Consider the following 22775-nt stretch of genomic DNA (forward strand, 5'->3'; position numbering starts at 1 on the left):
TATAATACAAAATCAAATTTACTCGTGGAATTTCTTTCCGGAAACACATTACTGAAATTATTCTTACTACTTTAGATATACGGTTGACATTTTAATTACCATATCTCTTTGAAAAATTTAAAAAGCAAATGCTTCATATCGATTCGCTCAAGAATATAGTTGGCGAAAACATTTCTTTTTTATTTAACTTAAGACCTGTCCACGTTAGGAAACATCGTTTGCAAACAATGTTTCCTGGTGTGGACAGGCCTTAGTATCTATAAAAAAAACAACAACCGACCTAACTATGTTTCATTCTTTTTGGGTCAGGCAAGTAAAGGCCTGTACACATTAGGAAACATTGTTTGCAAACTGTTTGCAAGCAACGTTTCCTGTCGAGACCTCAGTTGTCGTCAGACTGATTGTCAGTGCAGTAGCCTCTGTATTTTACTTGGCTATATTAATGCGCGCGAGGTGGGATAAAAGAAAGAAAAAGAGATGGGCGAGAAAGTATTTAGAAAAAGGAACGTGTCATGGTGACTTGCATCTGGCGGAGCTGAAAATGGATACATACATATATAAAATACATACATAATTTTACATAAATATATATATATATATACATATACATTGTACATGTTTGTATATATAGGTATACATATACATAAACATATGCATAGATTATACATGTGTATAAATACAAATACACACAGAAACACTACATGGTTTCCATTCTGGATGGGAAACAAATATGCGGTAAAAATGTTTGCCAACAGCGTTTCCTAGTGTGGACAGGCCTCAAGGAATAAAATATCAGACTAATTCTACATATTTCTTCATTTTTCCAACAGGGCAAAAAAAGAACAATGTTCATGATGTAACCTGAGTAAAAAGTCAAATTATGCTTGATTGGTGTCAGGGTAGCGTCAGACTCTAGACATGTTTGGTATCAGCTGAGGTTCGAATTAAATACTGATTTAATTACAACTCCATTTTCCCTTGACCCAATCCTCCTCAGACGTCAGAAAAGCACCTGAAACAAACTCTAACGAAGTGAATGTAATTCTTGGTGTTACCTTTACTTAAGTGCGAGTTATATAAGAGTTTCATGAATCTAAATTTTAGGCTTTTCAGTCAACGATGGGACTGATTTTTTTACATACTCGGAGAGTAAGCCTACAAACTACTTTCTTGTTGTTGGGAGTAGGGGGTACTGGTAGGAAAGGTCCATAGAAAAGCCTAAAAAGGTCAGAAAAAGGTGTTTTGCGTTGAGTTAGAGATTCGGGAATTTTAGGATAGGATATTTATGATTGATTTATTAGAATGAGTACAGAACAGTTATTTCTAATTAAATATAGCGTATTTATTTCTAATTTTCGTTGGTGAAACAAGGCTCTCCCTATTTGACCGTAGATTTTAGCACGTTTTGATTCACGTTAAGTAAGGAATATAATGTTTACAACTTATGCGTGAGGGGAAAATATTGCGCTCGTCCCGTGTACGCTGGAGGTCGGAGCACACCTTGTTTATGCATACTTTTTCAGTCAAGGCTCAAATTGAAATAGAACAGACAAAACGGATCGTTTTCTATTCTAAATAATTCTAGAATCAATGATTTAACCCTTTCTATTGTTTTTATAAAAACACGGAAATTCTAAGTAAACAAAGACAGCTACCAAAATATTTCATGCAATTCTGGAAATACTTTTCAAATTATGGTAATTTCATGTGGGATCTAATCATTCAATTTGCAATTACTATGTAAATGACATTCACTCATACATTTTCCTCCTATCTTCAGCCATACCTTTTATATATATATATATATATATATATATATATATATATATATATATATATATATATATATATATATATATATATATTTATACATCGAACTACAAATGTCTTAAATATATAATTCGTTCTACCTCGGAATTATGTAATATATTTCCATATATCTACCTCGAATTAGTAATATATTTCCATATATGTTACCGAAGGAGAATTTTTTTACTCTAAGAAATTTGTCGGCTCACGGGTGCGAACCATCGAACCAAACAAATCCAGGACGCACAGTGAAGCTTTAAACCACACCACAATGCTTCCTGAATTTGTTGGGTTCGATGGTTCGCGCCCCTAAGCCAACAAATTTCTTATCGACTAAAAAATTCCCCTTCGGTTAACATATATGAAAATATATTAATTCCGAGGTAGAACGAAATAGATATTAAAGGACATTGTAGCTCGATGTATGTACATGAATCACGGTAATGTGATATCACTCATAATATATATATATATATATATATATATATATATATCATTCGAGCTACAAATGTCCTTTAATATCTAAATTCGCTCGACCTCGGAATTGATATATTTTCATATATGTACCGAAGGAGAATTTTTAGTTGATAATAATTTCGTCCCCCCCATGGGATCGAACCACCGTCCAAGTGGACGGGAACGAAATCAGGACAGACAGTGACGCTATCCAAACAGCCAACAGAGACGCTAATTACGAAAGCACTGAGTTCGAGGGTGATTTGTAAGGTCAGAATCGATATAAACTTATTAGTGTCTCTGTTGGCTGTTTGGATAGCGTCACTGTCTGTCCTGATTTCGGTCCTTCCACTTGGACTGTGGTTCGATCCCATGGGGGGACGAAATTATTATCAACTAAAAAATTCCCCTTCGGTACATATATGAAAATATATGAATTCCGAGGTAGAGCGAATTTAGATATTAAAGGACATTTGTAGCTCGAATGATATATAAATGAAACACGGTTCGATGTGATAATTATTCACATATATATATATATATATAGAGGTGTGTGTGTAGTATATTTACACATGAACATATAATTTAGACTGAACATTGAGATTCGAACCTTACTTCGTCATAACTAGATAGGTCCCTCTATCATAAACAAACAAAGTTCTGAACTTGGGCATTAAGACCTCAAGTATTTTTGCCCCCATCCGACAATGACGTCGGAGACTTTTGCCATTCTTGATCTTGAGTTCATTTTGCAAGATGAATTCCATTCTCATATCTCGAGCAAATTCAGTCTCTGTTTCTAGAAAGAAAGAGAAAGAACTGGATCAATCTGACTGAATGATAGAAAGAAGAGCAAAGGGGAAGCAGGATTCTTCTTCTTTAAAGCTGTAGAAAATGCCAGATCATCGCTCCTTTGTTCGAACACAGCGCGCCAACAGTCTGACCGAGGCCATTGTTTGCAATTAGAAGCTTGGGGTCAGGCCAAGGTTTTATATATATATAAATATATATAAGCTATGGGACAGAGATTCCCCTCTGTTGGCGTCAGGACGTTACGGAGGAAGGTCAGTGCCATCTCAGCTAGGGCTTTGTGGGCGAGAAAGTCTTCCTACGTTTCTCTCCGTTACTTCTATAGTGAAGAATATTTCTTGCTCGTCATTCAATTTTTTTTTCTCCCACTTACTTGCTTCCAATTGACTGCAGGTTTCATGTTCTTTCTTGTTTGTATTATTGCCTAAAATGTTACAGAATGACTTTCATCGTGTCTGAATATTTGTGGAAGCTTCCTGTTTTCTTTCACAGAACAACAGAAGAGTCGGCCTTTTTACTTTCTAGCAAATCAATAGACGAGACAAAGTCGCCCTATCCCATTCAGGTGTCGGATGAAAACACGTTGCAAAGCAATGTAACGTGGTGTTCTATCCTTTCCCAAGGGTTGGATACTTTGCATTCCACGGCAACTATAAAGCACTGAATTTTATGTCATTTCCACGGCAATTATAAAGCACTGAATTATATTATTACATATATACATATTATACAGTGGCATAGCTACTGTCAGTGGGTGGGCACCTTGCGGGCACAGCTGAATATTGGGGGGGGGGGCCACTAGGCTTTGGAGGAATGATAAGATTATTCCTCCAAACAATAAGCGAGCGGAGCAAGCCTATACAACTGGGGTGTTCGGGGGTGGGGTGTGAGCGGGCCCCCCCCACCCCCCGGGCCCGGGGAAAATTTTGAAATGTGGCCACTTTCAGGGGCATTCTGAAGCCACATGAGAAGGGTATTAGGGCATGAGAAGGGTATTAGGGCATATTCTGAGACCGGCGGTGGATATTCAGGCATTATACAGGTATCTGTGATTCTGTTATATTGTATCAAGTAAAACAGAGATGTACAGTAAATTAGGTACATTATAATTATACGTAATTACAGAATAGGAATTACACATGTGAAACTGTAAAACATAAAGCGAGCTATGCAAAACACATTAATTCCTGTGCGTATAGAAATTGTAAAACATAAGCATGGAAATACAAGAACATATATATATATATATATATATATATATATATATATATATATATATATATATATATATTGAAAGTAACAAAATTTAAAAAAATTACTTGCTATGCATTATACGTGACGAAGCAGCAGACTACTGCGACATGACTTATTTTAACAATATTCTCCTGTTCCTGTGATTTTCTGCAAACCTATCTACAAATTCCTCTTAATCTAGTCTTTTAACTCGCATACTTTCAATTGATAGCACAGCAAGATTACTTAATCTGTCATTGCCCTTTGCATTTCTGAGAGAAGTCTTCATTAATTTCAGAGCAGAGAAGCTTCTCTCTGCTGAAGCTGACGACACAGGTAACAGTTAACAGAAATTTTGGCTAATCTGTAGAATTCAGGAAATGCCTCCTCATATGGATTAAGAATTTTCAGTAAGTCCAACAATGATTTGGGCCTTTCAGTGTCCCTTACTGAAAGGCCTTGTGGCGTCCTTCTAACATGCGTTTTGCATAATACAGCTCATGTTTGAGATCATCAGTGTTAGTATTATGGGCATGAATAAGTCCACACATTTTCTCGAAAGATAAGAATTCCGTACTTTGTGGGTTAAGTGACTGTAATGCTTTCATAAGTGTGCGGGTTTCATTACTGAAGCCGCCTTTTCATTGCTGACAACATATGGTCTACAATAGGGTAAAAAAAGTGAATTCGTGCTGAATCCTTTACACTGTGGTCAAAGTGCCTGTGTTCTTCCTGACTGTTTTCCAATAACAAATTCCTGCAATTTTGTAGAAATTCTACGTTTCCTTGATGGTCTACACTCTGAAGTATCAAAACCATGAGCTGTTGAACTCTTGTCCACCTCATCCCCCAAAGGATCAAAAGAAGATGGATCTGAATGCGTCTCTTCCAGCTGAACTGTTCAATTAATCCTACAGCTTTTACCAAGTTAAGGTTACCTGACTGTAGCAAATTTGATAATTGATTTATCTTACCAAGTATATGCCATGATAACTAACCACATAACAAAATTAGCATTTATTTGCGTCAATAGCCCCATCTGCATTGAAGTCATCTGCTAAATCTTCCAGAACACGTACCACAGCAGACAACCTATCTCTAATTATTTTGCAAGCATCTTACCTGCAAGACCATCGGGCATCTGAGAGTCGCTTTAGCTCTCTTCTTTGCTCATTGGGATACGGTTCCTTTTGTACATCTATCCACTTTGCATGAGCATAAGAACCACTAATGAATACATACAGTTTTTCCAACAATGAGAAAAATTGTAAAGCGTCAGGTAAAGATCTGATGACGTCGACAAGAACTAGATTTAGACGATGGGCATGACAGTGTACATTGAAAGCAAATGGTGCCTCTTGTTTAATGCGTGCTGCAACACCTTTGTGTCAGCCACTCATAACTAAGGCACCATCATAACCTTGACCAACTAAATTGGCCTTGAAATCAATTTCATGTCTTTTTACGTATTGCGTGAGTTAGTGTATTTGCATCAAGTTGAGAAGCAGCTTTAAAGTCTAAGAAACTCTCATATAGAGGACTTCTTTGTAATAGAACCTGATAATGAGGGATAATTGCTCAGTTTTAGATACATCCATAGTTTTATCAGCTATTATGGAGAAAAATTTGGCTCCCTTCACTTCATTTACAATTTCTGTCCTAATCCTCTCAGCTAAATATTTCATTTTGTATCTCTGAGCATGTGTACTGGGCATTTTTTGGTCCACCGTCTAACCGATCTTTTACAATTGGATCATGACTGGCAACTCATTTTAAAATTTGCCTGACATTGCTTAGGTCGTCGTCTCTTCTTCTCTATGCCCTCTCTGAGCCAGTTTCTGTGTACATGTCACCAAACCTATTTGCCCTAGTGACTTTATGAAGTGACGATATTCTTTAATTTTCTTCTTATTGGGCCCGTGGCCAGTGGGTGGGCACTTGGCTTGGCACAGGATCTCGTGGCTGGGCACGTGCCCGCCCATGCCCACCCTTAGTTACGCCACTACTATGAAGTGACAATTTTCTTTAATTTTCTTCTTAGTGGGCCCTTGGCCAGTGGGTGGGCACAGGATTCTCGTGGCTGGGCACGTACTCGCCCATGCCCACCCTTAGCTACGCCACTGATATTATATGAAATGGAATCGCCATGCCAGTAATTTAGTGAAACAAAATGCAATAAAGAATTCATATACTATTCAACTGAAATCAAACCTTTCTTGAAAGTATAACGCAGTTATATACTGCATACAAATGTTATACAATACCATAATAAGGATACTTTTAATTCACTTAAACTGAAAGAATATGCTGTAGAATGGTAGGAAAACAAAGTGATGTAGTTAAATGTAATAAATGTAATTAATATATAAGTAGACATCTTTTTCCCAGGATTTCAGGGTGGGGCTGGGAGAGTGCCCCCCACCCCTTGCCCCTACTTGAGGGTGGCCATGGTAGTACATCTCTCTTGTACTGCACCATAGAAAGTGATAAGTCCGTTTGACATTTATTTCCTAACGAAAGTCCACAGACAACAGAATCGAGTTTGCTGATTTATCGCATTTTGTTACTATATTTATTCACCAATCATTTTGTCTATGATACGAAAGGTTCTCATTGTGTTTGCTTTTTGCTACCGTAAACAGAGGGGTTATTAGCCTATTCATTTTGGTATTCAGGGTCATTACCTTCTAAATGTCATATTCATTCATGTAACTGAAACGCTCGCACTTGTGATGCAGCTTACTATATCCTGTACCACGAGCAATATCACTGCAATTTCTTCAATTTTCTTACAACAGACTTCTGCAAAATCACGAACTCTGCTTTCCCTTGCGTTTCCCAGCTCAATTTCTTTCCTTCAGGTCTGGTCAACGTGAATTTATTACGTTGATTTCAACGGTAGATATCATCGTAAAAAAAATATAGAAAATACGCTTTAACTGTGAAAGTGGGAGTTCTACAAATCCCAGGATGAATGAAGGAAATGTTTTAATTTTTTTTTTTTTCAGATTCTTCGGTTATTGCTGCCGATGAACTTAGATGCTGCATATCCAAATTAATGAAAATTCTTTTTTCAGCTTTCAGAAATGTTTCGGGCAGAATGACGACTTTACTCACTTCATTGACGTAAAAATTTTCATTCACGGATGTGAATAATTTCAAGTGATGATTGAACCTAAGAAAATATGCCACTACTTTTTCCTAAGTATTCTAATAGAGATCTTTCACATTCACAATTCTAGGGCTGAAAACTAGAAGGGCCAATGTCATAAAACCATGTTTTCAGAAAAACGCATTTTAAATATTGCTTCCTTTAATAAAATTCAGGTAAGTACAGCAAACGAAAGCTTTTTTTTTTTGAGGGGGGTGGGTGATTGCTTATCTTATAACATTGGCCATTATAGCACTGAAACAGAGATAAATTCATTGTTCAGTGAAGGTCTTAACTACAATCGGCCATTTTGTGACATTGGCCCTTTTAGTACTAGAATTGGTCCCTGGTCCCCTTGTCCTGCCGAGTGCTACCAGATTCGCTGAACAGCAGCACCACTATGGCATAAATGTGCCTCGCTGTCGAACTTCTCAGTTCCTGAGGTCCTTTATTCCTCACACCGTTGGGCTGTGGAACATCTCTCTGAGGATGTCGTGCAACTGGAACTTCCAAAGTTCCAGCGAAGATTCAGTGCGTTACTGCCATAAGGCAATTCTCCTTGCATTTTAATACATTTTTATCCGTTTATTAACTTACTTTTTTTTTCTTTATAAGTGAGATCTCTTCTTTCTGCATTTTCCTTTACCTTCTCTTACTTCCTAATGAGCAATATGTTCTTTGGAGGCTTGAATTTCAAATGGGCTTTTTCCATATGAATAGGGCTCATCTTCTGAATAATAATAATAATAATAATAATAATAATAATAATAATAATAATAATAATAATAATAATAATAATAATAATAATAGTAAACTTTTTTATGCGTAAAAATACCAGAGACTAAAAGAAGGGGTTGGGGACCCAAGCTCTACTTTGTCTCTTGCTGTACGAAAATTATACAAGTTAAATGTGAAAAAGGCCTAGTTTCAGTATAGCTCTTGTTGAACGACCATCTCTTGTTGAACGAACAGGTCCCAACGATGGACGTCTCAGACAGCATCGAGGACGTCTTCACTGAAATTGGCTTCGGGCGATGGCAGGTCATGGTTTTAATGGTAGCTTTTCTGTGTAAGTACGATCAATAAATTTGTCTTCGGAGATATCAGTCTTTTGACAGGATAAACCATAATTCTATTGATGAATACATAAATGTGATTTTGACCCTGTTAGAGATATAGTTCAGCATTTCCAGCAAACAATCTAGTCTACCTCAAATGGAAGCCAATCGTGACCTGGGCTCATAGTAATGTATTTTTCGGCTTCATAAGTTCATCCGTGAAAAGATCTCAAACAAGTAGAAATTTCAGTAGATTTTGAGAACTTATTAACAAAGTTTTATGATAAAATGTTAAAAAAGCCGGCAACTGTTTCAGTTTTCAAATATTCCCAGTTCATAAGGGAGGCTAATAGGACAGACCACCTTTTTTGTATCAGCTTTGAGTTGAATTTGAACCATATGCCATCCAAGTAGACCAGGGGTTCTCAAAGTGGTTTATATCGACCCCCAGGGGTCAGTAGGACCATCCAAGGGGGTCTATGGATAGTCAGGGGGTCAAAAGTGGGTCGATGAATAACTAACGTGTCGGAGAATTAATATACATATAATCGTACATCTAAAATTCCAAACATATTTTCTTCCTAGGTGTTACTTTTTTTATCATACTGAATGACAAGTACTAAACTAATACTACTCAAATTGATTCTGACATTGTTTCTTTTTTTTTTAATGATTAAAAAATACTAATCTAGGGGGTCGATAGAAAATTTGAAACTTCATAAGGGGGTCGTGGAGTTAAAAAGTTTGAGAACCCCTGAAGTAGACCAAAGAATTCAGTTTCATTCTTAAACTTTTAGAATAAATTTCCTTATTATAGTAGATTTATTTATTGTATTCTTCCGAATCATCGCAATGCATATGTTCACTAGATGTTCTATTCCAAATTTCTTTCGTTATGCGCAGCTCAACTCGTCTGTCCCATCCAGCAACTCGGGTCAACGGTGCTGAGTGCCCCTGTCCCGTTCCGGTGTACCTCGCCCGATGACGTCATAGATACAGTGGACCAGATCTTCAGGTAAGAGGAAGATACAAAAACTTTCTTTGTCTGGTCTTGGGTCATCACACCACCCTCCACGAATCTAGAAAGCTAAGAAATAATGTTAGAAAGCAAAGTTATCTGATAGCTGAGTGGATTAAGTCACAGACATCCGGGTCCCAACACAAAAAGGTATATGTGCGAATCCTGGTCAGGGTAGGTCTACTTATTGTGAGTAATTCGTTTTCAGAGTCAGTTATTCCCAAGTTGTAGGTGAATTTTATGCTAAGGCTTTATTTGTGGGTTAATATCTTATAGTATGAAATTACACACATACACACGCACACACACACACACACACATGAATAACTTGATCACGAAGTATATAAAACGTGATGCTATGAATAAATAAAGGTTTTTTTGCCACGAAGGAAAAAATGAAAAAGCGAGATAGCCGAGTACTTTCGGTCCTATTCGGACCCTTTCTGAAGTTCAGTAAAGGGTCCGAACAGGACCGAAAGTACTCGGCTATCTCGCTTTTTCATTTATTCCTTCGTGGCAAAAAAACCTTTATTTACACACACACATTTCACACACACACACACACACACACACACACACATATATATATATATATATATATATATATATATCTATATCTAATATATTTTATATATATATATATATATATATATATATATATATATATATATATATATATATATATTTTCTGGAATTTTTTTGTGGCACAGAAATGTATCTCTAATTATTATTATTATATATAATATTTGCATACCCAAACAAGATTTCAAAAATAATACACTATGTAAACTCTAATGAACTTTACTGATATACTCCTACAGTCTTCATGTTCACCTTTGTATACATAATTTATCTACATAATGAAATTCATACTGAAAAATTTCGTGCTAAAACGTCTCGGCATTCTGTCTGTGAGATGACTTTGATTTCAATACCTTCATAATAATGTTCACTCTAAACCTGTTATACTTTGTTTTTTTCCATCTGTCCATCCGCCTGTGGTGTTTGCGTATGGTAACACTGCGTCCTGGGCTTTAAATAATATCCTATTTAGAATATTAACGGTGTAATTCGCATATAGTAAATTATTAAACACTTTTCAGTTGCAAATGTGCACCCAGATATCCTTTTACTTACCTAAAACTTACACATAGCGTAACTATTTATAGCCCTGGACGCAGTGTTACCATGCTCGTCCACCACAGGCGGATGGACAGATGGAAAAAAAACAAATTATAGTCAATATAATAGAGGAGGTAGTTTTATCCTATCTACAATTCTTGGAAAAGATTGTAATATCTTTATGAGGGAGGCTGGCCTCCTCAACAAAATTTAGACTATATGATAGAATATCTATGTAAGAGTTTATATATTTGAACAAATTTATTCATATAAATATATTTTTAGATTTTTTCATATTAAATTAATTTTAGATTTAATTCTACCTTTTATCTAAATTTATTTCGGTGTCAATAACCGAGATGTTGTGACACCAGTTTTTAACAGACATAATCAATCAATTAGTCAATATAATTATGTGGCAAGATATGGAAGCATTTTAAAGGAAACATGTTCCAGAAACGAAGTTAACATTACGTGAATCCTGGAGGACTGGACCTCTATTGATTGAGCATCAAATAATGCAATTATCTAATGAAAATACAAGTTACTACTACTGTTAATATAATTATTACTCTAAACGAAATTGGAGAAGCCTGGAATCCCTCGGACGCTTATGTCCCACCTGCCGGTATGTTAAAGGTTAAGAAATATTTGTGGGTGCTTCGAACGTCGTGAAGAAAGAAGGTGGAGCGGTCTCTTGACTTTGAGACGAGTGACTGTATGAACGCGAGCGATAGGGGCCCGTTCCAGGCGAAGTGAGTCAATAAGCCTCAGAAAGAAAAGAGATTGCTTCGTGGCGCAGCTGCGAGGTTTTCCTCCTGTTACACCTTTCAAACATTTCTACCCTCAATTTATTGTCCGTCCTCAGGAATGACAACAACAGCTGGGTAGCCGGGACGGGTGAGGTGACGGGGTATCCCAGCCAGTGCCTGGACAACGTCGTGTCTCTGGGGAACTACTCTGTCTCGAGCTCTGGTGTTTACAAGAATAGCCTGAAGAAGCACGCCACGGGTCTTCCCTCATGCCCTGAGGTGGAATACGACTCCTCGCTCTTCCAGTCGACGGTGATAACGGAGGTATGCAAAGGGTCTTGATCACTCCTACCGTACTTGTGGCAAAATTACTGTCAAAGTCGAGACGTCACTTTTGCATGATCCTGCTGAGAAACTGACAATTAATATAATGAAGGAGCAAGCAAACGGGAACATAAACCCAGTTGCTTGCAGCCGGAGGTAGAATTTCTCTTAAGAACAGTTGGACTGTCAACAACAGCTGTGTCATTCAACCCACCTTCAGTTGGATGCGTAATAATTAAGAATATTTAACAACTACATTTTCAGGATTTCATTCGTTTGTTATCAAACGAATATTTCCTTTACTTTTCATTACTTTGAAAGGGCAGGAGACATTCATTAACAGCAGTAACAAATTTCCTTACACCAGTTCTCATAGGAAACTGTTTTACGATTGCTGAGAGAACAGATTAGGGTTAGAAAAAACTGTCTATTTTTTTAGTCATCAAATGCCAGCACCTTGCGTTCAACTCGATCTACATTTAAAAGCATTGCTGCTCTCACCAGTCTTTGATTAGTTTCCTGCTCTTTATGACGCGATGAACCATTCCGTCATTTCGCCTCTTTCTACTAAATTGTCTATTCCAATTCGAACTGTATTTTCTTTTTTGGTATTCACTTACGAGCCCACTACCGAATTGTACTTAAAAATCATTTTCTTCCTCAGTGGGATTTGATATGTGAAAGGTCAGCTCTTCGGCCCCTGTACCAGATGATGTACTCTGTAGGAGCCATTCTGGGAAGCCTGTACTGCGGACAGCTGAGTGATTGGTAAGGTTCGACTTTTGAAGTCTGATAAAGCTGGCTTTCAGCCAACACTCGCTCTTGCGTTCGTATTATGTCTCTCTGGACTTTAATCTCCCTAGGTGTGGACTCGTAGCCCCATTCCCCAGTTAGTTATTAGATAAACTTGATTATAATGGTGAAATCTTAATGAAATTTCAGAAGAATAAAATATGCGGTAAGTTATGATAAAAGACGGTTTTGGGCCTTCCCAATCCGTTCATGAGAGGGAAAATAATAATAATAATAATAATAATAATAATAATAATAATAATAATAATAATAATAATTCTGTGGGACTATGGTATAAGAACAGATAGGGTGATACGTGCCAATAGACCAGACGAGACATTGATTAACAAAATCAAGACGAAAGTATCACTCATTGATGTCGCAATGCCATGGGACACCAGAGTAGAAGAGAAAGTGAGAGAAAAGATTGATAAGCGTCAGGACCTGAAAACAGAAATAAGGATATGGGATACACCAGTGGAAATTGTAACCATAATCATAGGAACACTAGGCACGATCCCAAGATCCCTGCAAAGGAATCTGGAAAAACGAGAAGCCGAAGTAGCTCCAGGATTCATGCAGAAGAGTGTGCTCCTAGAAACAGCACACACTGTGAGAAAAGTGATGGACTCCTAAGGAGGCAGGATGCAACCCGGAACCCCACATTATAAAAAACTGTCAGTCGAATAGGATGACTGTGATAGACCAAATAATAATAATAATAATAATAATAATAATAACCCTTGACTTTTTTTAATTGGTCCTGATGTAAGAAAATTTCATTATCGTAATCATGAGAAATCAGCATGTAATTGACGAGATTAATCCAGTCCAATTATCCTTACCGTTTTTTACGTTATCCATTTTATCCGATTTATATTGAATTTCAACCTCAGTAGTAGACCATTAGTAAACATAATCCATTCGCCTATTTCCTTGGAAGACGTTGAGTTTATTCTCATATCGGGATTATTTATCATTTTGTTTAACACTACCCAATTTCTTTCCCAGTTATTTTTCAGACAACCATTTTGGTATAGAGGATATCTGACATTATTATTATTGTTAAGAAATTCACAGTTTCGTGAAAACATATTGTTAAAAAATATCCACAATTATAAATTAAAAATATATTTCTATGTAAAAATATATAACAAAGAATTTCGAACACCTGAGGAGGAACACCGTTCAGGTGTTCGAAAGTCTTTGTTATATATTTTTACATAGAAATATATTTTTAATATATAATTGTGGATATTTTTTAACATTATTATTATTATTATTATTATTATTATTATTATTATTATTAAGGAATTCTCCTGCCATCTCTTTCTCGCCAATGTTGATCCACTTTTCACCATAGGTCAATCTACAATATTTAAGGAGCTCCTGAAGTAACTTTAGATACCTACTGATGGTATAATTGACCCCAATTTAGTGTCAAATGTGACATTGTCATCTCTGTTCACTGACTGATGTTACAATGTACTTCATTTCTCTTCTTGTTACTCCATCCACTTATTCGCCGACCTTTCTGTTCCCGACACAGGTTAGGTCGCAAGAGGGCGATTCAATTTGGCGGCCTGATATCCATCATAGGGTCCTTGGGCACTGCTCTAGCTCCTTGGTATCCCGTCGTGATTTGCGCAAAGATCCTCTGCGGCATGGGCACCATCGTCACCTATTTCCCAACATTTACGATGTGTAAGGAAATCTCTAACTCACAACTATGTTTGGTTAATTTGGGGTAAAATAGACCCGGTATTCCTTTGCTAAATAAATGAATACATATTGGTCAGCAGTAACCTGGACAAAGAGCTTGAAATTAAACTCGGAGAGAGAGAAATAAATAGAAAAGGTCTCTTTATTCTTTGTATGAACTTAAGTTAGTCTATTTTGTAAACAAGAAAGGTAAACAAGAAAGAAAAATAATCGTCCCTAGTTTGACGAACTGGTGTGGAACCATTTTCACCCCATTCTGAGAACATAGGCTTCAAAGATTTTTATATTATTCTGAGCCTCTAATTAGGTCAACTTTCGAGGAAATTTGGTTTGAAAATGTGACAGTACAAGCAGCGGAAGTTTTCTTTATATGTTATAGCGACAAAAACAAAGACACTCTGACTGAAAAGACCAAGTTCTATAAAGAAAACAAAAGTGGGATACGCCATTTCGTCAAAATAGGGACATAATGTTTCATCAGTTAAAACTTAACCGCAGTATTTCCTGTCTTACAAAAGAGTCATTTTTAGGAATTAGTTGAATTTGACGAGGAAACGTATATCAGACACGACTTCTTATAGCATTGCTTTCTCTACCTTTCTTCCCTCCTTTCTCTCCAGTGTCTGAAATCTGCCCCTCCCATCGACGCACTGTCGTCACCATGGCACCGGGCATCTCTTACTTCGTTTCCCTGAGCATCGTAGGAGGGGTAGCTTGCCTGATACCCCACTGGAGAAAGCTGCTTCTCGTCTGCACTTCGCCTCTGTTCGTTCTGATTCCTCTGACTTTGTGAGCATCCATATATTTTTTTTCTTTTTTGTTATATCATTTAGAATGACTTTACTATATATATATATATATATATATAATATATATATATTATATGTGTGTGTGTGTGTGTGTGTGTGTGTGTGTGTGTGTTGTTATAAATATATGTATAAAGGAAAAGGTTTTGCCACGGAGGAAAATGAAAGGCGAGAGAGCTTTTCATTTTCCTCCGTGGAAAAACCTTTATATATATATATATATATATATATATATATATATATATATATATATATATATATATGTGTGTGTGCGTGTGTGTGTGTAGAATCTACTGGTCATTTTTGCCAGATGCATATGTAAATATCCACTACGTCCCCTTAACTTATCGTCATAATTATGGTATCGCGGGTTCGTTTCCCGCTACTGGACATCATGATTTCTTTCATATTTCTTTGAAGTTGGATCTCGAGACTTTATAGTGACAAGCATATCCAAAAAAGAACAAAGAGTTAAGAGGGCATGGTGGCTATTACATTTACATATATATATATATATATATATATATATATATATATATATATATATATATATATATATACCATCTATCATGCATCTTTTCCCTTGAGAAATGTGCAGTGGGCACGGAGGTTAATGTCAGCCTTACCATTTGCATCATGTTTTCGGACACGGCTGCTAGCCCCATGCCCCTCTCCGCGCTGGTAATGCTCCGCTTCAGTCGACTAACTACTTGATTCACTGTGGAAGTTATCATGAATCGAACGCATGACCTCTCACTGGTGATACTTGTATCCTAACCACTGACCCAAGACTGCCCAGTAGAAGATGGAAAATGTTTATGCTGTGAGGAACAAAATGAAAATTTAGAACATTTCTTACTTTACTGTCCAGCATACAATGAAATTGGAAATAGATATAGCTTTATACAGCAACATATCAAGAAAATAAAGAGGAATTAGTAGCAAATATACTCTTATTGGTAGTTCTACTGAGGGAGAAAGTGGAGAATAGGAAAGATTTTATAAAAGAAATGTGGTATTTCAGAGAGAAGAAGCTCAAACAAACACAATCAAAGGAGGAATAAAAGAAGCAAGGGAGCCGTTTCAAAGGCATATCCCACCTACTACTACTACTACTACTATATTTGCAACATTTTTATGTGACGATGATCTCTACCTTAAATCTCGAGTTTTTCACATTTAATTTCTGATATTGTTATCCCAATTTTTGAAACTTTCATGACTAGATAGTGCTTCACTGCTCTCTAAAGGTAACCATTTTTTTTATTACTATTATTAATTTTTTATATTATCTCCTGCTGATAATTTTAACTTTCATGTACGGGATGTAGATTCCCACATTCGTAAAACAAAAAACAATGTACCTTATGGGACAAGAAAGTATATACTTCTGTAATTCAGGTCATTATTATTACCTTAAAATGATGAAGGGGCCATGTTAAATCTTAATACTTTTGTTAGTGTTGTTTTTACCCGGTGAATTTTTTTTTTCCAAAGAATTCTGACATTCTTTCTTTCAGTGCTATACCCTGTACGAAAAGGGAAAACAGTTTCTCCATCAGCGAGGTGCATTCAGCCGCATATTTACTTCTTAAGCGTGGCGCATTAGCTCACTACTCTTAAAGAACCAATGCTCTGACCCGAAATAGATGTTACTTTCATTTTAATTAACTAATTCTAGTTCAAAGATCCATTAATATTTGTCATCGCACCTCATAGTATTTGCAGTAAAAATAATAGTATTATTTTTACTGGATAAATTTCTAAATTCACATTCTTAAATCAATCTATTTCCCCCTTCGACTCGGTACTTAAGGTAGATCTTACGTATAAGCACTAGAGCCTTTATGAATGTTAGACCACGGCAAGGCATATTCAGGCAAGATTTAGCAAAAACCAAGATCAAGCAAACTGGAACTCAAGAAATGACTTGAAAGCAAGCGTGTAACTCATAAAAAGAATTGAAGCCATTTACAGAAAGTTCCGAATATTATACATGGGACGAATCGTTAATCAATATGGGGAATACGCGAGCCTTCTTTTTTTTTTTTTATCATTAAGAGTAACCGACTTCATTACCGTTTCCAGCTTGATCGACGAATCTCCACGCTGGCTGTTGCAAAGAGGAAGAACGGCAGAAGCAGTTGCCCTCCTGAAAAAAGCTGCTGCACATAACAAGAGGACCTTCACCTCCTTGAACGCATCGTTCCTCGACAAACTAAGTCAAGTGAGTCACAGTTGATTTGTTTGTTTTTGTTTTACGCAGACCTTGCTTTTACGTTGCATGGAACCAGTGGTTATTCAGCAACGGGACCAGCGGCTTTACGTGACTTCCGAACCACGTCGAGAGTGAACTTCTATCACCAGAAGTACTACACATCTCTCACTCCTCAATGAAATGGCCGAGAATCGCACCCGCGACCACAGAGGTGGGACCAAGAGTCACAGTTGAAGTCACTTGAAAGGGATTCACGTAGCACCCTGAAGCCACGTACCATCTCACAAAAGCCCTCTGGAAATCACCACTCTCTGGCATGTCTTATCCAGTGCATGTTTCGTTTCCGCCACTAAAACTTCCTCTCGGATGTATGGTCCTATTTTCGATTGTGTTATAGTAACACCAGTTTGATAAAAACCAGTCACTACTTCCTGCAAGGAAAGAACACAAGCAAATCTCGTATCTTAATTTTCATTACATACCTTTGAAAACTAAAAAGAATTTTCCCAGTAGGTTAAGCATCTATAACAGAAACCTGCTTAGTTTCAGCCCACGCCTTTCTAGCAGATTGACAAAAGTTATCATTTGTATTATTCTCCACTGACTGCAGAACTGAAAACTATTCCTTTCAAGCAGAGTGACTAAAAGCCGTCTTTTATTATTATTACTATTATTATTATTCCTTAATGACTGCAGAAGTGAAATGGCCTCCTCTATTCTCTCAGATGAAAGAGGATATCAACATATCGAAAACGGGCGACCTTGAAAATGGTAAAGAAAACGGGACAGAAAATGGAACAGACGATCTTAAAGGCGAGGGGATGCTGCAGATAATGTGGCTCTGTTTCTCATCCCCTGGAATGAGAGCCATCATGCTCGTGACACCCCTTTTGTGGCTTCTCAAGAGAGCCCTGTACATCGGCATCATTCTCAACGCCAATAATTTCACCAGGTGAATAAGCTACAGAGAAAGAAAGAGATAATTCAATGCATATTGTCGTAAAGTCCTCCATAGATTACAAATCTCGGCCTTACGCCAAACCTCTAGAGAAAATCAATGCAAATTGACAAAGTATCTGTTATTATTATTATTATTATTATTATTATTATTATTATTATTATTATTATTATTATTATTATTATTATTATCTCATTTCAGTTCAAATCCTTTTGAGTACGTAGCAATGTCAGGAGCAATGGGAGTAACAGGATGTCTTCTTTCGATACCCTTGGGCATCAAGCTATCCAGAAGAGTTTTCATGGCGGGAACCCTATCCATTGGGGGCATACTTCTCTTGCTAGAGTTGCCCATACCCGCAGGTAATTTTGGTTGCAAGAGTCATTTATCTTGAATCATTTCCTTATATTTTCCTTTCGTCTAGGCTTATACACACATGATATATATATATATATATATATATATATATATATATATATATATATATATAAGAAAAATAATTCTAAGCAGAAAATGTTCTATAAACACATGCATTTTTTAAGGCGTCGTTAGGTGAATTTTTAAAATAACCGTTATCATTAAATGGCCAAGTAAGATGTCAGGGTAGTCACGGATAGGGGGAGCGGGGTGGAGCCGATCAGTTCATTTGTTACTTTAGCGTCTAAACAGCTTCGCTTTTCCGCCAAGAGCGTGTCCAGGTTACAAATGCTAGATCTTATTCATTTTGTGAGCAAGAAACTGGAGACAATGCCTTGCCGTTCCAGTAACGTGGAGTATGAAGATATGAGTTTTTTTTATGGGTTTTGCAACAGTGTACTCCACTGTTATAAAAAAAAAAAAGAGGAATCGGCGATTAGGCCGGTGCGAGTTTACTAAAATGTTTCCAAATTAAATGTATTCTTTAGATACTGTACTAAGGGGGGAAATCCAAGTATCATAGAAACCCTCTCTCTCTCCGTCAATGGCATTCACTGGACTCTGATAAAGAAAAGAAAGCAAATCGAAAGGAATTTCCCCCCTCCATCAAAGATAGGCCTATTCATTACACACAGATCAAAGATTTAAAACACATAAAAAACCTTTCCTCCATCAAAAGTATTCATCACACACCAGTCGAAGGAAAAAAAGCACCTAAGAAAATGCTTTCGTCTCTATCAGATGAAAAAGACTTTCTTGATACGTAAAGATAATCAATAAAATTAAATTTATGGTGTAGTCTGTTCACAGGTAATTTACTAATTGAGGGGACTGTAATGTTACATTCTTCAAAAACCTGAGATAAAAAAAAAAAATCATACTTAAAAGACTATCAATCCAGTTGCCTAATGCACTTCATCAACCCTTTGCCCCCTTATCCCTGACAACTCAAACATCGCGTGCGCCATCTTGGCCAAAAGCAGCATTAAGGAAAAACAGTTATTTTAAAAATTCACCTCACTGACATACGAAGCCTTAAAATGTATGTTTGTAGAACATTTTCTGCTTAGAATGATTTTTCCTTTCATTTCCGGAAATATTTGCATAAACTCGTGCTAAACCCTCTTAATTATAATATATATATATATTAATATCTATATATATATATATATATAATATATATATATTTATATATATATATATATATATATATATTTTCTTTTTAGCATTGTTTCCCAAGAAAAGAAAGGGGAACAATCAATACCACACTCTCGCATTTAAACTGCTGAATCGTGGATGAGTCCCCGTGCAGGAAGCTTCCACAACACTGGACATTGCTTTCACTTACATAGAAGGCTCCCCACTGGTGTGTCAAACCCCTACATTCATTCTTGTAACTGTATCTAAACACTGAGAAGAATAAATACAAACATACCACCAACCTTTGTACTGACGATACTGGCAGTTAATTTTTTCAAAGTCAAGAATTCCAAGACTTAGGGAAACCTAAATTTAGGTAGGCCTCAACCATTTTAAATAGGCCCATTTGCTGGTTATTAACCTAATTCGCAATCTAAATATTTTCGTTCATAGGGAGTTAATGATCATGTTATCGTATTTACAGCTATTCAGCTGAGTCTAAAGAAATTTAAGAATCCCCTTATTAAATAGTTGCTTCACTTCAGAAACTTTACACATTTGTACATGCAACAATAACTGTTGCAGAGAACACTTGTGAAAAGCCACCCCTTCTTGGAGGACCCAAACGTTATCTTTTTTTTTTTTTTTCAAATCTGGACTCTTGCAAGTTTAGTTCACAGCGGAGTTTTATTTCAATCATTGCAATACTATTCGTTTTCCCATTTCGGCACAGTCTATCAATACTAATTCATCTAACGAATTTCAGGGGCATAAGATCATTCCTGTGTTTATTCATCTTTCAGAATTCTGGTGGGCCAAGTGGGCGCTGGTCCTGACAGCCTTCTGCCTCGTATGCGGTGCCTTTCAGGTTAGTGTCAATCCCATGTTAGACCTACATTTCCTACGGTGCCTCTTTTCGTTCATAGATTAAATGGTTCAGGTGCTTCCAACTTCAATTAAGAGCTACAGATTAATTTTGTAATTTGAAAGGAGTGGTTTGGTACCCGCCAAGAAAAGTAATTCAGAAATGGATACAAGGAATTTATCCATTTCCTTTATTATATTTTCCTGGTTCATTTAAAAATACTCTGTCTTAAAGTTTCTTAATATTTGGTGAACAGTTCCCCTCAGTCACCTCTTAGCTGCTTCTGCATGTTGTTACTTCATTCACGTATGCAAGAATAAATATTTCTATTATTTGTCTACTATATTCGTTAACTGTAACTTTCAGGTAAACTACATCTACGCAGCTGAGTTGTTCCCAACGGTTATCCGGACTCGCGGGTTCTCGTATACGAACGTCATCGGATCCGTGGGAGAGATGATCATTCCTCTCGTTACCGATATAGCGGTAGGTACCTCACCGTGAGAAGACGAGGGAAAATATGAGAGTTTTTGTGAAGCACTGGAGGATTTGGAAAGTAGTATAAGTACTGATACCTTTAGAAAGTATTTTTTCCTTACCAGATTTGAGCACGGCACAAAGAAATGAATGAATTGTAAGCAAGTGAGACACCAGGGGTTTTAAAATGACTGTTAACATCATTTGCTGTCCGCAAGCCTTGGATGAATTAGGGATCATTTACATCATTCAAGCTTTATTCCATTATCTAACTGAGTATACGATATTTAGGAAATATAATTCTGATTAATATTCCATAAGATTTGTCCTTTTACAGATTTCAGAAGCGCGAAGGCCAGCTATGGATAGTTAGGAAATCATGAATGAAAACTGCTCTCGTGCCAACGATTTATTTAGCACAATAGAGAGAGAGAGAGAGAGAGAGAGAGAGAGAGAGAGAGAGAGGAGAGAGAGAGAGAGAGAGAGAGAGAGAGAGAGAGATTAATCGGGATATATAGCCATGAGCAAACGAAATCAAGGTGAGATCAAAACATCTTTAATTTTCTTGGAGAGTCAATGCATTCATTCAATTTCCCCTTCTTTCCAGGTCCAGTATTACTCTTGGGCACCGAGCGTCACCTTCAGTATAGCAGGGATACTCGGCAGCTTCCTTCTGCCTTTCTTACCGGAAACGAAGGATAGACCGATGCCAGAGACCTTGCAGGATGTAGAGGATAGGTACTGGTACGAATATAAAGAACTTTCAAAGGATTCTGAAGTGCCTATGAATACCAAAACAGCCAATGATTCAAAGGAGAAGAAAAAACAGTTTTTGTTTGATCTTCATGAATGATTTTTTGGGTGATTTTTTCTCTTTTTTACGAACTACAAACTGATTCAATTCACTACCAAATATGTTGTTATGCAATAGCAGCTACACAGTGGTTGTTGTAGATGTAATGGACCAATTTAGTTGTCAAGAGGATTTTGATGAAAAATGGTGCATTTTGACAAACATGTACAAGAACTATATTGATTTATCACGATGATTCATTATTTTGAACAGTAGAGCTCTGAGATTTTGGAATTTTCGTAAGATAGTATAAGAATCATTTTTTAGCTGGAAAATCTTGATTTTTAGGCAAAATACTATAGGATTAATTGAGTGCCATTTTTTTTTATAAATACTTACTGAAAATCCCCTCGTCGGGAAAGTATGCTATGTACTTAGGAACAACAGAAATTAATTACGAATCCATAGTTTACGTGGAACATTTTCGACGCAGAGATGCATACTGAATAGGTATCACGTGACTGGTGTAACCATTATGACTTCTGTGAAGTCCATTTACCCTTTGATCACGAAGACGAATCGTTTCCGAAGGCTGAGCGGCAAGAAACAATACTAATTCTTAATATGGACTTCTATATGAATGTATTTGGACGCAGAGAGAGAGAGAGAGAGAGAGAGAGAGAGAGAGAGAGAGAGAGAGAGAGAGAGAGAGAGAGAGAGAGAGAGACTAACTATGTATAGTAAATAAACATAATTTTGTAGTAATAGTTTTCATTTCCTACACATACCGCTCTTCACTTTTTTCAGAATTCAGAAACTTAATTTGACCTCAGGAAGATAAAATAAAAGAAAAT

At 36.7% G+C, this 22775-nt stretch overlaps 1 protein-coding gene across 1 annotated transcript in view; it reads left to right on the forward strand.

Moving 5' to 3' along the window:
* LOC135211515 (uncharacterized) overlaps window positions 1–22204 on the forward strand; it is a 39938-nt gene extending 17734 nt beyond the window's left edge. Inside the window, exons 15-26 of the mRNA XM_064244820.1 lie at window positions 8432–8528; window positions 9421–9532; window positions 11526–11733; window positions 12398–12501; window positions 14075–14229; window positions 14868–15036; window positions 17142–17280; window positions 17997–18223; window positions 18431–18591; window positions 20590–20654; window positions 21018–21137; window positions 21736–22204. Coding sequence (XP_064100890.1) covers window positions 8432–8528; window positions 9421–9532; window positions 11526–11733; window positions 12398–12501; window positions 14075–14229; window positions 14868–15036; window positions 17142–17280; window positions 17997–18223; window positions 18431–18591; window positions 20590–20654; window positions 21018–21137; window positions 21736–21981 — 1803 coding nt within the window. The 3' untranslated portion in view covers window positions 21982–22204. The remainder of the gene's footprint in view (window positions 1–8431; window positions 8529–9420; window positions 9533–11525; window positions 11734–12397; window positions 12502–14074; window positions 14230–14867; window positions 15037–17141; window positions 17281–17996; window positions 18224–18430; window positions 18592–20589; window positions 20655–21017; window positions 21138–21735) is intronic.
* Window positions 22205–22775: the final 571 nt, after the last annotated feature.

Source organism: Macrobrachium nipponense, chromosome 4 (assembly GCF_015104395.2).
Source record: "Macrobrachium nipponense isolate FS-2020 chromosome 4, ASM1510439v2, whole genome shotgun sequence".
Classification (NCBI taxonomy): domain Eukaryota; kingdom Metazoa; phylum Arthropoda; class Malacostraca; order Decapoda; family Palaemonidae; genus Macrobrachium; species Macrobrachium nipponense.